The sequence below is a fragment of the Eschrichtius robustus genome, chromosome 5, assembly GCF_028021215.1.
Source record: "Eschrichtius robustus isolate mEscRob2 chromosome 5, mEscRob2.pri, whole genome shotgun sequence".
NCBI classification, from domain to species: Eukaryota; Metazoa; Chordata; class Mammalia; order Artiodactyla; family Eschrichtiidae; genus Eschrichtius; species Eschrichtius robustus.
The window spans coordinates 56055052-56070367 of record NC_090828.1 but is presented as its reverse complement, the minus strand read 5'-3'; the positions used below and the strand labels follow the sequence as shown (position 1 = coordinate 56070367).

Here is a 15316-nt window from a genome sequence, read left to right as displayed (position 1 = left end):
TTCTTTTCCTTTATCTATGATGAGAAATAAAGTATTTTCACCTCTTTTTATGAGATTTGTAAATGAATTTATTTGAACTTTATAGCACGCAACTCCTTGGGGCCAAAATCTGTCTTCAGTTATAGGTAACTGCCACTAAATCAAGCCATCAGGTGACTGGGAATTGGGTACAAGTCAAAGGAAGGGGAAGTGTTTTTTTTGCTAGAAAAATAGTGCAGGCTTTTATTTTTATAGCGAGAGAGGGTGGGATAGATTGGAAAAGATCCTTAAAAGCAATTTCATTTTAAATAGAAACTATTTGTATTATTTTTTCAGGGTGGGGACAATTTTGTGTTTCTCAATAAGGTCCTGTTGTGAATAAATTCCTAAATTTTTACCTATCACTGGATGGATGATGGGGGCAGGTACCCATTCTCTCCTCATTCCCAGCCTTTAAACGTTATGATATTATAATGTTCAGAAAATTTAGAGAAAAAGAAGTGACATATTCTGTTGGGCAGACATAAAAAGAAAGACAATCAGTTGGAACTGGATGGCTGAGATAGAGTCCTCGGACAAACACTGCCCGTTCTACGCCAGTGAGACTGTCCCTCCTTTTATTCCTAAGGAGTAAGGCCAGGGTCTAAGAAGCAACCCTGCCCTGCCTATGGTCTTACAGTAGGTTTCGTCTTTCCTCTAAATAAAATGTGGCATCCACATCATTTTGGCGTTCACACAGGTCGTGAGGGCAGATTCATGACATCTCCTTGGTTCAGATATGTTGAGAAATCCTGCATCCTTCAGACTTAGGAACGAGGGTGGGAGTGGGTGGGGCCCAAATCACTAGCTGCTGAGGTCACAGAAGATAGAAGGGCGCCGCTGAGGTCACAGAAGATAGAAGGGCGCCGCTGAGGTCACAGAAGATAGAAGGGCGCCGCTGAGGTCACAGAAGATAGAAGGGCGCCGCTGAGGTCACAGAAGATAGAAGGGCGCCGCTGAGGTCACAGAAGATAGAAGGGCGCCGCTGAGGTCACAGAAGATAGAAGGGTGCCGCTGAGGAAAATACCTCCAAATTAGGGAGGAGGTCACCGTCTCCTAGGGGCTCTGCTCATCCTTGATTGTAAGGTGAAATGTAAATATCAGGAAGGAGGACTAGGCATTTGGAGAAGACTCTGAAATACGCTGGAGGAAGGGCTGGTTCTTGTGAACTGCATGAATCTTGGTCCAAAATGTTCCTTTAAAAAATATTACTCTGTTTTATCCTCTCTAGCTCTCATTGTTATCTGAGATTTTTAAATTTATTTAATGACTCTGTTTCTGGTGCATAGTATATAGTTATGTATTTTTTTTAATTCACTGGTTTAATTCACTGGTATATTCACAATTAGCTGTGCAACCATTACCACAGTCAATTTTTTTTAAAATAAATTTATTTATTTATTTATTTATTTTTATTTTTGGCTGTGTTGAGTCTTCATTGCTGCCCGCGGGCTTTCTCTAGTTGCTGCGAGTGGAGGCTGCTCTTCGTTGCGGTGCACGGGCTTCTCATTGCGGTGGCTTCTCTTGTTGTGGAGCACGGGCTCTAGGCGCGCAGGCTTCAGTAGTTGTGGCACATGGGCTTAGCTGCTCTGCGGCATGTGAGATCTTCCAGGACCAGGGCTCGAACCTGTGTCTCCTGCATTGGCAGGTGGATTCTTAACCACTGCGCCACCCGGGAAGTCCAACCACAGTCAATTTTAGAACATTTTTATCACCCCAAGGAAAAAAAAATCACATATCAATTAGCAGTCACTCTTCATTCTTCCTCAAACCCCCCAAGACATAGGCAGCCACTAATTCACTCTCTATCTCTATGGATTTGCTTATTCTGCACATTTCATGGAATCATATGATATGTGGTATTTTGTGACCAGCTTCTTTTGCCTAGCATAATGTTTTCAAGGTTCACCCGTGTAAGCATGCATCAGCACTTCAATCACTTTTATTGCCAAATGATATTCCCTTGTATCATTATTGTATACCATATTTTATTTATCCACTCATCAGTAGATGGACATTTGGGTTGTTTCGACTTTTTTGGATATTATATATAATGCTACAACAAACATTCAAGTTTTTGTGTGGATGTATGTTTTCATTTCTCTTGGGGCTATACCTAGAGGTAGAATTGCTGGCCACATGGTAACTCTAATGCTTAATGTTTTGAGGAACTGCCAAACTGTTTTCCAAAGCAGCTGCATCATTTAAATTCCCATCAGCAATGTAAAAAAAGTTCCAATTTCTCCACATCCTTGTCAACTCTTGTTATTGTCTTTTTGATTATAGTCATCTTAGTGGGTGTGAAGTGGTACATCACTGTGGTTTTGATTTGTATTTCCCTGATGACTAATGATTTTGAACATTTTTTTTCATGTGCTTATTGGCCATTTATATATGTTCTTTAGGGGAATGTTTATTCAGATCCTTTACCCATTTAAAAAATTGGGTTGTCTTTCTATTGTTGAGTTGCAATAGTTGTTATATATTCTAGATACTAGGCCCATATCAGATATATGCTTTGTGAATAATTTTTCCCATTCTGTGAGTTGTCTTTTCACTTTCTTGATAGTGTCCTTCAGCACACAAAGTTTTAAGTTTTGATGACGTCCAATTTCTCTATTTTATCTTTTGTTTGTTGTGCTTTTGGTATCATATCTAAGACACCATTGCCAAATCCAATCCAGAAGATTTGTATCTTGCTTTCTTCTAAGAGTTTTATAGTTTTAGCTCTAACATTTAGGTCTATGATACATTTTGAGTTTATTTTAGGCTGTGGTGAGAGATAGGGTCCATCTTCATCTGCATGTGATATCCCGTTGTCCCTGTGCCATTTGGTGAAAAGATTATTTTTCCCCCATTGCATTATCTTGGCACCCTTGCCAAAAATCAGTTGACCATAACTGTAAGGGGTCATTTCTGGACTAGTCACTTATTAACAAATGTTTGATGAGTGTGTGAGATACCACTTTGTCTTGTGTGTTCCCTTTACAGAATTTTGCATCTTGTAACTGATTATTGGTGATTATTTATTTAATGTCTATATTTCCCACCAGTTGACAAGCTTCTTGAGGGAGGGAAGATGGTGCCTTGCTCACGGCTGGATGCACTGTGTCCAGCTTCATGCTTGATACTTGAAGGTGTTCAAGCATGTGCTATTAACTGACTCACTGCTTCCAGTATTAATCTGGATATTGCCCAGATTAGCCTTTGTCTTCATGAAGTTACTCTGGTGACCTTTAGGACTATGACACCTGAAAGGGCTCTTGGACAATTTTATTCCTAAATATCATGGAATAATGGGCACAGCAGGTGTCCAATCTGGGTGTGTGCATTTCCAGACAGTTCTGGAAAAGCACTAATGTGGGATAGCCCTGCCACAGCAGTTAGGCCTGAGGAGATAGTCAACAGCCGTGTTAAGTAGGCTTTTGTGGGGAGAGAGCAGCACTTACAGCTATGTATCCACCACAAAATTAATTTCATTTATGTCTCCAGAAAAACCCTTACCTGAGCCTACAAAAGTTCCTTAGTGTTGCACCACTGCACCTGCCAGCTTGCCAATGCTGTCACTTGACTCATATTTTTTTCATTTAATTAAATAACCTGTGGTTTTGCTGCATTGTAAACTCTTCAGAGGAGGCCTCTGAAACAGTTTTTTAAAGAGGAGAAAAGCTTTTATTTGAAAATAGATATACATATAGCAGACAGAAATTTGAGTTGTGCTACATTTTACACATTAACTATGTATCCCAATCTAGTATCTGTATTTTATAACCAAATTTGGTGACATCACCAAAGAAGAACAAAGGGGTGTGTTGAAAACAGTATAAATAGATATTGCTTTGGAAACTAGAATAATTGATGGCTGTTTTAACTTATGTAGTCTTTCTGACCTTTGTAGGTAAACAACAAATAAAGAATAGTCAAAATTAGTAAGTCTGTGAGTTCTTTAAGCTAGGAGCTAGTTCTGCTGCTTTTCCTTGTCTTTAAACGTCAGCAAAGAAAGGTGTTTTAAAACTTGAAGATCTTATAAATAACTCCAAATATTCAAAACTGAGTTGATTTGACTCCTCATAAACAGACACTCTTGACAATTAACACATTCCTTGAGCTGCAATGAATCTTCTGTGCTGTGGCAGGCTTTAGAATATTCTGGACCATTCTTTGAGTCGTTGGGTGATATGTTTGAAGCTACCCATTCATTAAGAATAAAGAGGCCGCCCTCTCCTTGAGGGTGGTGACTGAGGCATTTATGTCTTTGTCTCCTGATGAGTAAAAACAGAATCATCCTTAGCCTACAGTAAGCATTCTCAAATAATAATTGAATGAATGAATCCAATCTAAATAGCATTTCAATCAGCAGAACTTAGTTCCCCAGATGCAACTTTTCATTTTGCAAAAAAGGAAAAGAAACAGAGACTTGATTTGCTTTTGGGATTTTGGAAAGTTCAAAATTGGAAAGTAAAATCCAGAATATCCATTATTTACTGCACCTGCCTGTTCTAGCCCATCAAGGCTGGACAGCTTGCTTGCCTTTAATTTTTTTCTATATTTCTGTTTCAAAGTAGCCACTGACTACATATGAAATGCCAGCCCTAGGCTTTGAGTTATTCAAATACTACTCTGCGATCCTCCCTTGCGCCTACTTCTCCCACTGTGGGAGTACAGGAAATGCTTGTTAAGTAGATCAGCCCTGTTAATCAGAAGACTGGGAATAAGAGTGTTTAGCATCTAAGTTCAACTAAAGCTTTAAACTTTCAAGAGTGCTTCCTTAAATCCATTCTCTGTCTTTCCCACTTTCAAGGTGTGATTTGAAGTTATTTTTGAAAATGTCATTCGAAAGGGTAAATACGTCATAAGAAAAGGAAGAACTTACTGAAGGAGTGAGTTTGAGTTCTGTTCTCTCCCGATCTCCTTGTTCAAAGAACTCGCTGGTTACAAGTTCAGCCACCTGAAACAGAGAAATATTTAAATTGACAGGTATGTGTAATTCATCACGAGACACAGAAGTTATTTCTGGCTTATGTGTATGGTAGTTATCTTCAAGACAATCATTTAAAAAGCTTATGAGTAAGTACATTAACCTTTTGTGTTTGAAGGTATTATAGAATTTAATCAATGAAACTGATTTCCTTTTAATCAGAAGAACTTGTGCAATGTTTTTTTATTTATTTTTGTTGAAATAGAGTTGAAGTACAGTTGCAATGTATCCTTAGACACATGCCGATAGACCATCTCTGACAGTAGAGCTTATATATACACATGAAGCACAAGGTTGCCACCTTCAAAGCAGGAAATGTTCTTATCCAGAAAAATGAAGCAAATAATAACCTAATAATAACTGATGTTATTATAATATATTATTGTACTATATTTGTAATAATAATTCAGCCAACTTTCGGTTGTTTCTGCGCAGATTCTTTACTTTGTCGCATCCTTGTATTTTAGTTTGGTTTCATCTTGCCGTACAAAAACTCCTTAGCCACGTCACCCTACCAGTATTTATGTACACTCTGGAACAGATAAACCCGGGGCCCACCCCTTACTTCCTACAGTAGCCATCACTCAAGGGGCAGAACTAATGCTAGATTCACTGTTCATACCAGACTTTTACAGTATGTTATGATATAGTCTGAAGAATGTGATTTGGTCTTCAGGCTGTCTCAATCCATGTACTAAATAACAGTGTTTATTTATGGTGGGTTCTAGTTGGTACAGCACAATGGAATGGCTGTTCTACCCCAAACCACAGAGATTTTTTTCCAAAGTAAGGGACACATATTCTTCTACTTTTCATCCATTAGTGTTGATGGTCAGAAGCTACTGATCATGGTCAAGCTTGCAGAGATTTTCTTCTTCCCCAAGCCCTGTGCTTCTACTGACAGTTTTATGGGAAGCAAACTGATGTAACAGATAAGTGCTGAACGGGTGTTTTCAACAACACTATGATGTACATCTAGGGTATCTCTGAGGTGAACTAGCTGGATTACAAAATATTGGAAGAGCAGAAAAGAAATACCAGACAACGTGATGGCAAGAAGATCTGGATCCCCAGACTAATTTTTCTCTATTCCAGGCTCTTGTAAAGATGAGGTTTGTAGGTCTGGCAAAGGTTAGAGTGGTTTAATTTTGGTCAAGTGCAGAGAATCAAGAAAATTTACCTAAAGTATATCTCTCAGGAGATTTGTCGACCATAAATGGTAACCATTGCCAAAACTTAACAACAACATCTAACACCCACACACACATCTGAGAGTAGCAAGTATGCAGTCATTTATTAAAAAATAGAATGGCCAGTTCAGATTTTAAACATTTTAAAAATTCAACAGCATAAAACCAGTTGGAACTGACTCAATTTTTCTAGGCCCTGGTTCACTTCTCTCTCCCCAGTCTCTGCCACTGCCTTTCACTTTAGCACTCCAGGCCTCTCTCATTGGTCTCTGGCCTTCCTTTTGAGAAGAAATGGTCCCCTAAGGACCTGGCCTCATTATTCAGTTCCCAGAACTCTCCCTCAGAATCCTCTGAGGTGGATCTTTTTCACTAAAGAATGCATGTGTGCATATCAGGTCACCCCGAGGTGGGAGTCCTGCAGAGGTCAGTAGCCCCTGGAAAGCAAAGAAATTAAAACAAACTCCTTTTCCTTGAGCTTTCTAAAGCGGTCTTGGGTATTTCCCCTGTGCTTCTTTCACAGCTCAACTTGTACCACTGTTTCATTTGTACTTAAAATCCCAATCAGGACTATTAAATGGCTCCTGATTGAATTTTTTATTAAAAAAGGAAGTTGAGATGCTAATCAGGCCTTGGGGGCTGACTGGGGAAAGCCACATGCCTAGAGTCATGTGTGTGAGGAAGGCAAAGTGAAATAGACACCAGTGAGAAAACATTTTGAAAGGGAATTAAAAAAAAATCAACATCCAGGAAATTGGAAATATATTTCTATTCTTAAAATAAGTTTCTATTGTTTTTGTCTAACTGTTTCCCAAAATCCTATTAGAAGTGAGTAAGGTTTTGAAAATACCTAACCTATTCAATTCAGATACAAACACAAATGAGATCTACAGTTTAGAGTTGTGACAAGACTTCTGATGGAAACATTTGGAAAAAGATGGTTTTGTGTTTTATTTCCCTGACCTCATGAGTTTCTGCACTGGTCGGCAGAAGTTCAAATCCTAAAAATAAAATAATATTTATATCAGTGACCAAGAAGACCACCTACAAGTGGCCACGGGGCCTCTTTGTTCCATAATCTCAACGCGGAAGCTTTTTTCCTTTCAAGTACTTGAGTCACTTTCTGGCTCCCACGTGGGCTGCTGCTCCTGTAGTTGTGACATGCATTTCACTGGGGTCCTGAAGGCCCTGGCAGATCATCCCTCATCTACCCCCTTTCTGATCTTCTTTATTTTTCCCCCAGTTCCCCTAACTTTCTCCTACTCTCCACTACCTTCCACCCCTATCACAAGGGCCACTCTCAATACTACACTTTTTCCCACTACCTGGAAGAGCCACTTACATATTCTCTGCAGTTTATTCCCAAACTTTACTGTCAGGGAGGCCTTTCCACACTGGGGAAGGGAAGGGTGGGCAGAGATGTAGAAATAAGCGACGCAACCACACAAGTCCTTCACCATAACCTGCTTTATGTAACTTCAAGCATGTCACACTAAAACGAAAATCAAGGCATTGGAAGAGAGCTATTCATTGGAGGAGAGTCTATAGGAAAACTGCACCACCTGCACTGAACTGTGATGTGAGCAAGACACAAACTTTCATTTGTGCTAAGCAACTGAAATTTGAGATTATATTTGTTACTGCAGCAAAGCCTAGCTTAGCCTTGACTAACAAAAATTGGTATGGAAGTGAGGCCGTGCTATTAAACAGAAAGGAAGGGAAGGAAGGGAGAGAGAAAGGGAAAGGAAGGAAGAAAAGAAAGGAAAGACCCTAAAATATGTGGCATCGTCTTGGGGGCCAGGTGTTTATAAAACGGTGAGGTTGTTAGAAGCTATGAGGATGACGATCCGTGTTACACAGTGGCAAAATATTTTGTACAGTCCTCATGGAAATAAAGCAAACAATGTACCCAATGGATTTACAGCCTTAGGGGAAGAGGCTGGAAAACAAAGTTAACAGCATGTGATGGCTGCTGTTGACTGTTTTGCTAGGTATTGTAAGAAGTGAGCTCAGAAAAGGGTTGGCAGGTCTATAACCAGGAATGAAAGGGAACAGAGAAAAGTCACAAATTCAGGATCTTGTAGGGATAGAATATGAAGCTGCCTCTTAATCCCAAACTGTGAAAATAAAAATCGAGATACACTTTGAATGACAAAGGCTGATCAAGACTCAGCCTTGCAACAAGAATCAAATTGAAGGTGTGGCCAGTAACACATAGTTAACAACTATGAATGAATTAGGTGGCACACACAACATCCTTTTAGTTAGACAAAATGGCCCAGAAAAATGATTTAACTACATGCTTTCCTCACTGGTGCCAAATACTAGGGCCCAAATACTGGGAATTAACTGTTGAGAGAGGAAGAAAGATGTATGTATGCTATATTTCCTTGTTCCTGAATATAAGGAAGCAAAGAAATACAGTAGATCTAAGAAGGTTGTATAGAATCTAACTGTGGATGTGGTTATTAGCAAATGGAAATGACTGGAATCAAAGACCTAAGAAGGTGACTAAATGTGCCAAAAAACCCCACAAGCCTTTGACTATTTAAAACTTAAAACAAGCCTTGGGTCTTCAACCTTCTTTAGGGGGGAAGCAGGCTGAGAAAGCTGCTTGGCCTTTGAATCTAGCCAAGGAGGATAATCGAAAAGGAATAATTTCCTAGGGTGGATCTAAAGGCCATGGAAAATATTGAATTGGGCAGCATCTCCCTGAGAATCAGGGCCCACCACAGAGTAGAAGGCCCTCCCAGAGAATGCCCAGTGGGATTTTGGAATTGCTGTGGACCCTTAACTGCCAAATATTGCCATCTCTTCCCTTTCTAAATGGGATTGTCATAATGAGTATTTTGTGGAGTGGGTGTTATGTGCTGCATTTTGGGTGTGTGTGGGTCTTTAGTTCATCTTTAGTTTAATCTTTACAGACCTGCCGTAGAGATTAGCACATATCACCCAGAGATCCTGGACTTCCAGCTTAATATCACAACTGATGGGATATTTGGGTCAACTCCCTTGGAGTGGGGGGAATGAGTATATTTTGCCTGGAGGAAGGAGAGTGAATCACATTTTTGGTGATTAGAAGGGCAAACTGTGGTAGTCATGTTTTCACCAACTATTTCTGGCTTTCTACTTTCTGGGCACATGGAAGGATGGGCACTTCCTTGCTGGGTGGGGTCATGTGACCAAGTTCTGGCCAGTGAATTGCAGGGGGGGATAGCATTTAACTTCCAGTGTAAGACCCACCCGGGCCTCTGCTGGAATGATCCAGACAGTAGCTGCTCCCTCAGCCCCAGTCCAGGATGAGGACAGAGGCGCCAGCCAAGCCGAGGCACATGCCTCCAAGTGATGTGTTAGTTTAAAACACTGAGATTTTGAGCTTAGTGATAACATAGCCCATTCTGCCAACACACTTGCATCATTTAAAAATGCTGATTGGTGCCTCCTGTGTAAGAAAGCATAAAACACTAAGAATGAAGGCTTTGGAACCTCATCTGCTAGGATTTGAATTCCTCCCTTGCTCCACCACTTACCAGCTATATGCCTCAGGCTATGTATCCTTTCTAAGCCTCATTTTTCCCATTGGTGAAATAAGAATAATCACTGTATTAGTTTCCTAGTGCTGTCATAAATTACCACAAATTTGGTGGCTTAAAGCAACAGAAATGTATTCTCTCAAAGTTCTGGAGGCCAGGAGTTCCATATCAGTTCACTGGACAGAAATCAGGGTGTTGGTAGGGCCATGCTCCCTCTGGAGGCTCTAGGGGAGAATCTGTACTTTGCCTCTTCCAGTTTCTGGTGGCTGCCAGCATCCTTTTCTGTCTGTGGCCACATCACTCCAATCTCTGCCTTGTCTTCACACACCTTCTCCTCTTCTGAATGTGCCACCTCCCTGTGCCTCTCTCTTACAAGGACACTTGTGATTGAATTTAAGGCCTACCTGGGTAATCCAGGTAATGATGATGATAATGATAAAGATGGTCCTTAACTTAATCACATCTGCAAAGACCCTTTTTCCTTCTAAGGAAAAACCATTTACAGGTTCCAGGGATTAGGACCTGATATCTTTGGGTTGCCATTATTCAGCCCACTACAGTCACAATACCCACCTCAGAGGATTTTTGAGGATTAAATGATATAATACTTATAAAGCAGTCATTTAACATTAGTTATTTAGTCAATAAATATTAGTTTTTTATTGTTATATGAATGTATCTTATTTTCCCTTAAATGTCGAGTCTCAGGGTACCAAGCTATCATTTTAGACCCCGCAGCCCATCCGGTAGGTGCCTCATAAAACCAAAAGAGCTATTAACCAAATACTATCAAGGTAATCAAGGATCTTAAGTTGGGTAGCTATGGGATTAAAAACTATTCTAGCTCTAGAGCTAACACTTTTGGGCAGTGAAACCAGATAGGTGGTAAAGGCATTACATTTGGGATACAAATTAAATTAGATACTGCACATTTTGGCCAAAGAGCCCTCTGATCTCTAAATAGACTTTAAAGAAAAAGAAAAATAGAAATTCCTTTTTATCCTTGTTTTTTTTTTTTTTCTTCAGATGTGAAAAACTGGACCTTGTACTAAAACACGGTTACTTATTCAAGAACACTACGTATGAAACTCCTGCCTTAAGAAATGGTCAAGGTGTTATTTGGATTTAGTGCATTAAAAAAAAATCTAACAGAGTCAGAAATATTATTTCTCGGTGGAAGCACGATAAAGAAAGGCTGGGCAATAAACCGTCGCCCTAAACCTCCTGCTATTTTTTACACCACGTTAATACTGATGCAAATTGACTCGGGTTTCAGTGCCTGGTAGACAGGGCTCTGGGAATACTGTCCCCCCCAGTCCCTCCTCGGCTGAGCCCTGCCATTAATCACCACTCGCCTGTCTGGAGATCTCCCACGGTTTGGTCACGGCTCCAAGGTCACAGGCTGTCATTAACATTGATCTGAAAAACAGAACCAAACAAAACAGCCTGAATAATCTTTTGTTGCATTCCTAAACAAACCCGTCCTAGATACATAAATAAATAAAATGGGACCACGGCCAGCTTACATCTTCTTTTCCTCAACAAGGGCAGCACTGTTTATAGACCCATGTTTAGCACCTCCATCATGCGGCCGCACTACTTCGGAAGACAAAGCTCGCACACACTCAGTGGCCCTTTTGTTTTGCCTGCGGCAGATCAAGGAAAGCCAAGCACTGCTTTCTCTATACCTGAACCAAGCAAGCTCTGCTTAAAATAATTTGTAATGGACGATGCTTTTTAACTCTCAGCGAGGGAATCAGTACATAATACTCTATACATAGCTCATAAACCTGTTTACCAATGTATCACTGATTGATGGGGATGGAAGAAAACCCACACCAAAGAGGCGAACCACATGCCCTGTCAGGGGCTCCTGAATTTTCTTTCTTTCTTTTTTTTTTTTTTAAATTTTTATTGGAGTACAGTTGCTTTACAATGTTGTGTTAGCTTCTACTGCACAGCAAAATGAATCAGCCTTACATATACGTATATCCCCTTCCACTTAGGACACCACAGTGCATTAAGTAGAGTTCCCTGTGCTATACAGTATGGTCCCATCAGTTGTCTATTTTATACATAGTATCAATAGTGTATATGTGTCTCCTGCATTTAAGATTTACGGGGGAGAACCACACAGTTTGACTCCAGTTTACTACCTGGCTACAACCATGTTTTATAAGCATTACGAAGAAGAAACATATTCAGCTACAGCTTTCATTAATTTGAGCCCATAAGAAAGCACAGGAAATATCTGAATCAGATTTTTGAGGGGCAGATTTCTATTGGTTTAGAAGTCTAGAATCCGCATTGAAACCTGGATATAAAAAACAGGGGGAACAATTCAAACTGTAGATAGCTCTTGTGCTTCTAATTGGATGTGGTGAGAAGGGAAAAATCAGGCACACTCTTTGTCCAAAATCTGCTTTCTTTTACTAAAACCAGCAGCGCGTGATGAAAACTAACGAAGGATCTGAGCTGGGAAACCACATCTTGGCTAACTCCTTTTGGAAGAAAGGGGTGTTGTCGAAGGTCAGAGGGCTGCCCTGATGTCAGTTGTTAACATTTCATACCCTGCCGGATTCTACTGCCTTGGAAACATGTCTGCTTCCCAGATGGCAGAGCATGCCTGGATGGCGGTAGGGTTTGTGTAACTTCTCCAGGAAACCCCTCCAGGGAACAAGGCAGACCGGCAGATAACAACAGGTCATTCAAAGCCCTCTAGGAATCAGGCAGCGTCTAATTCCAAACACTCCTGTGCTAAGCCCTGTGCAAAGAGACACATCAGTCTATTCTTCGCGCTTCATCTTTTGTGACAAGCGCTTCTACGGTGCTTACGTGTGCCTGCCTCTGTACTAAGTGCTTTACCAACTACCTACTAACTAACTACTAACTAAGTGACTCCTCATCACAAGATGCTGTTATTTCTATTTTACAGAGAGGTCAATGGCAGCATGGAGAGATTAAGTAACTTTCCCAAAGTGTGTAAAGGATTCAGGATTCTGTGCTTATCGCAAAGCTGCCAGAGCCCCTCTTGCTAAACTCCAGTGCTTCTCATTTTAGGTTCTGCTGGTACCAGAGAGGGACAAGACTGTAGGTAATGCACTAGACTTTGTAGTCTCTCTCCCGGACAGGAAATAATCTCTGTGAGGTTGCCTATTTGTACCATAGTTGGATAATTACTTAAGTTCCATCTGCTTGATAATTTGAAACTTACTTCTCAAATTCATATCAACATTAATCAATCAACAGGTTTATTGAGTATCTGCTAGGTGCTCTGATGATGAGAATTCTAATAGCTACCATTTATTGAACAGGCATTAGAGGGTGATTTACATAGTCTCTATATGAGGTAGGGATACTATTATTATCTCCATTTTACAAAGCAAATAGTGCTTTGCATTTCTGATCAGAGAGGTCAGGGTACCTTGCCCGAGGTTACACTGCTAGGAGCTATTGAAGCTAGGATTGGGATCCATACAGTCTGACAGAAGAGTCTCTACTTTCAATGAATACTCTGCAGTGGAGCAGAAATTCTGTACAGAGAAGGAAGACTGAAAAAGGCTGGGAGGGAGGACGGTGGAGTGTCTGAAACCTTTATCCAGTTGGCGTGGGGAGTCAGTGAAGGTTGGGGACTCCGGAGGAACCTGGCCAGAGCTTCAAGGAGAGAACTTTAGGTAGTAGATGTGGAAATAGTTTAAAGAAGTAGAGAATGGAAGCAGAGAGACAGTAGGAAAGCGTAAATTGTTAAGGGCATAAAACAAAGGAGGGGAGAGGGGAAAGAAAGTCAAGGATAGGGCTGGGAGCTTGCACAGGAAGAACGAACAGAAGGGGGCGAATGGGCAGTTTTACCTTATTTTTTAGATCAAGCCTCTGTACTTGAAAGGCCTTCTCTAAAATATGAGAGCAGGGAGGGAGTTTGTAGCAACTGTTTGAGTCTTGAGGTCCACATAACTCTAGTGCATTTTCGAGTTAGGTGGTGCAATCTGCTTAGTGCGGTTGCAGGAATGAATGGTCAGGAATGTCCTCTGTGGGGTGGGAAGAGGACGGTGTGTTCCTAGGGTATCTGAGACCCGCAGCAGCTCCTTGTTATCACGCCTCTCCTCCTCTAGGCGCCAAAATTATTTGAATAATTATCTTGCGATAATCATCATTTTCTTGTTTTTCTCTAGTTTTAAAAGCATTAACAACTCAAAAGGAATACACTGTAATTTAAAAGGTATATCCAAATTCAGTAAAAGATTACATGTATGAACTGAATTTTATGCTTACCACACAAAAAGATTACACCTCGCAGTCTGCACTCTGTTTCACTGTTTTAAATTTTAAACACAAATACAGACCCCAAATGGTCAACATAAAATGACCGAACGGAAGTAACTCAAGTTCTGTTTCTTTATCATTAACATCACCGAGCTATCATTGTTTATTCTGAATATACTGTTTAAAAGCAGGAAGGTGACGTTCTCAGAGGTTGGAGACACAAACTGCATCTGGAGTGAGTGCAGAAAGTTCCGAACCGTTAGCAACTTACTCTTGAAAACATGTCCCGAGTCCACCTGTGCCAGGGGCTGACGGAATAACTGGGCGTTCTTGGAATTAACTTACATGTACGATACATGCACAATGAAAGGATAAGTAATAATGTGCTAATTTGAAGCTTTCATGGCAATTATTTTGATACTCAACAGTAATCTCAGCCGTTGTTTAGAATTTATTCCAACAAAAGATTTTTCTCTGGGAGGAGTGTCTCATTGTTGACACTGTTTAGATTGCAGGCACATGGTGATGATGAAAAGCAGACCAACTTTTAGTTGGTTTTATTACTATTTCAGAATTCTCTAAGACAGCGCTCCCCCCGAGCCCCGCCAGCTGCCCGCAACGTGCACATGGTCAGAGTCCAGCTGTGAAATTGCGGGGGGGGGGAAGGGGGGAGGGCAGAGCTGGGGGGAGGGGAGGGTTCCTGAAGCATCACACCTCTGCTTTATGTACTGTGCTTCTAAATAAGATTTTCTTACATATGGGGTTCCCTGCCAAAAAATTTGAAAACCTCTGTGGGAAAACACTCAGGTGGAGACATGGGATGAGTGCTGGCATTTTACGAGTTGTGCTCAGGAGAGAGGCCAGACCCAAGAAACCCGGTGGGACCACTTGTGAGGATGCTGAGGAACAAGAGAAGAATTCCTTGAGGGACGATTACATTTAGGGGGCAGTGGGGAGGAGGAAGGGCTAGAGAAACACAAATAGGAGAAGAAAAAAGTCAGAAGGAAGTAGAAAATACAGAGGAGCATGGGCTTTGCGGAAGCCAAGGCAGGGAAGAGTTTTAAGAAGGGGAAGGCCAACGCAGTGAGGGCTGCGAAGAGATGGAGGAAGCTGCAGAGAACAAAGGCTGTAGGATCTGATCCTTAGGAGATGACCGGTGACTTTCAAAAAGCACAGAAATTACATTTCAGCAACTAAATTCCTCAGTGGAGGAATTCACTCTAAATACTAAATACTCTGTGGTAACTTCATACTTTGGAATACTATACAACAATCAAAGATGATACTGGTATGGACATGGAAAGAATTCCAAGGCATACAGCTGAGTGAACAAGTGAGTT

General features: G+C 40.9%; 1 protein-coding gene across 2 annotated transcripts in view; it reads right to left on the bottom strand.

Annotated features, from left to right (window-relative positions):
- PDE11A (phosphodiesterase 11A) overlaps positions 1-15316 on the bottom strand; it is a 464603-nt gene that overhangs the window by 28838 nt on the left and 420449 nt on the right. For both annotated transcript variants that reach the window (XM_068543893.1, XM_068543892.1), the window contains exons 17-18: positions 11072-11135; positions 4892-4966 (exon numbers count right to left, since the gene is read on the bottom strand). In XM_068543893.1, the coding sequence (XP_068399994.1) occupies positions 4892-4966; positions 11072-11135 (139 nt within the window). The remainder of the gene's footprint in view (positions 1-4891; positions 4967-11071; positions 11136-15316) is intronic.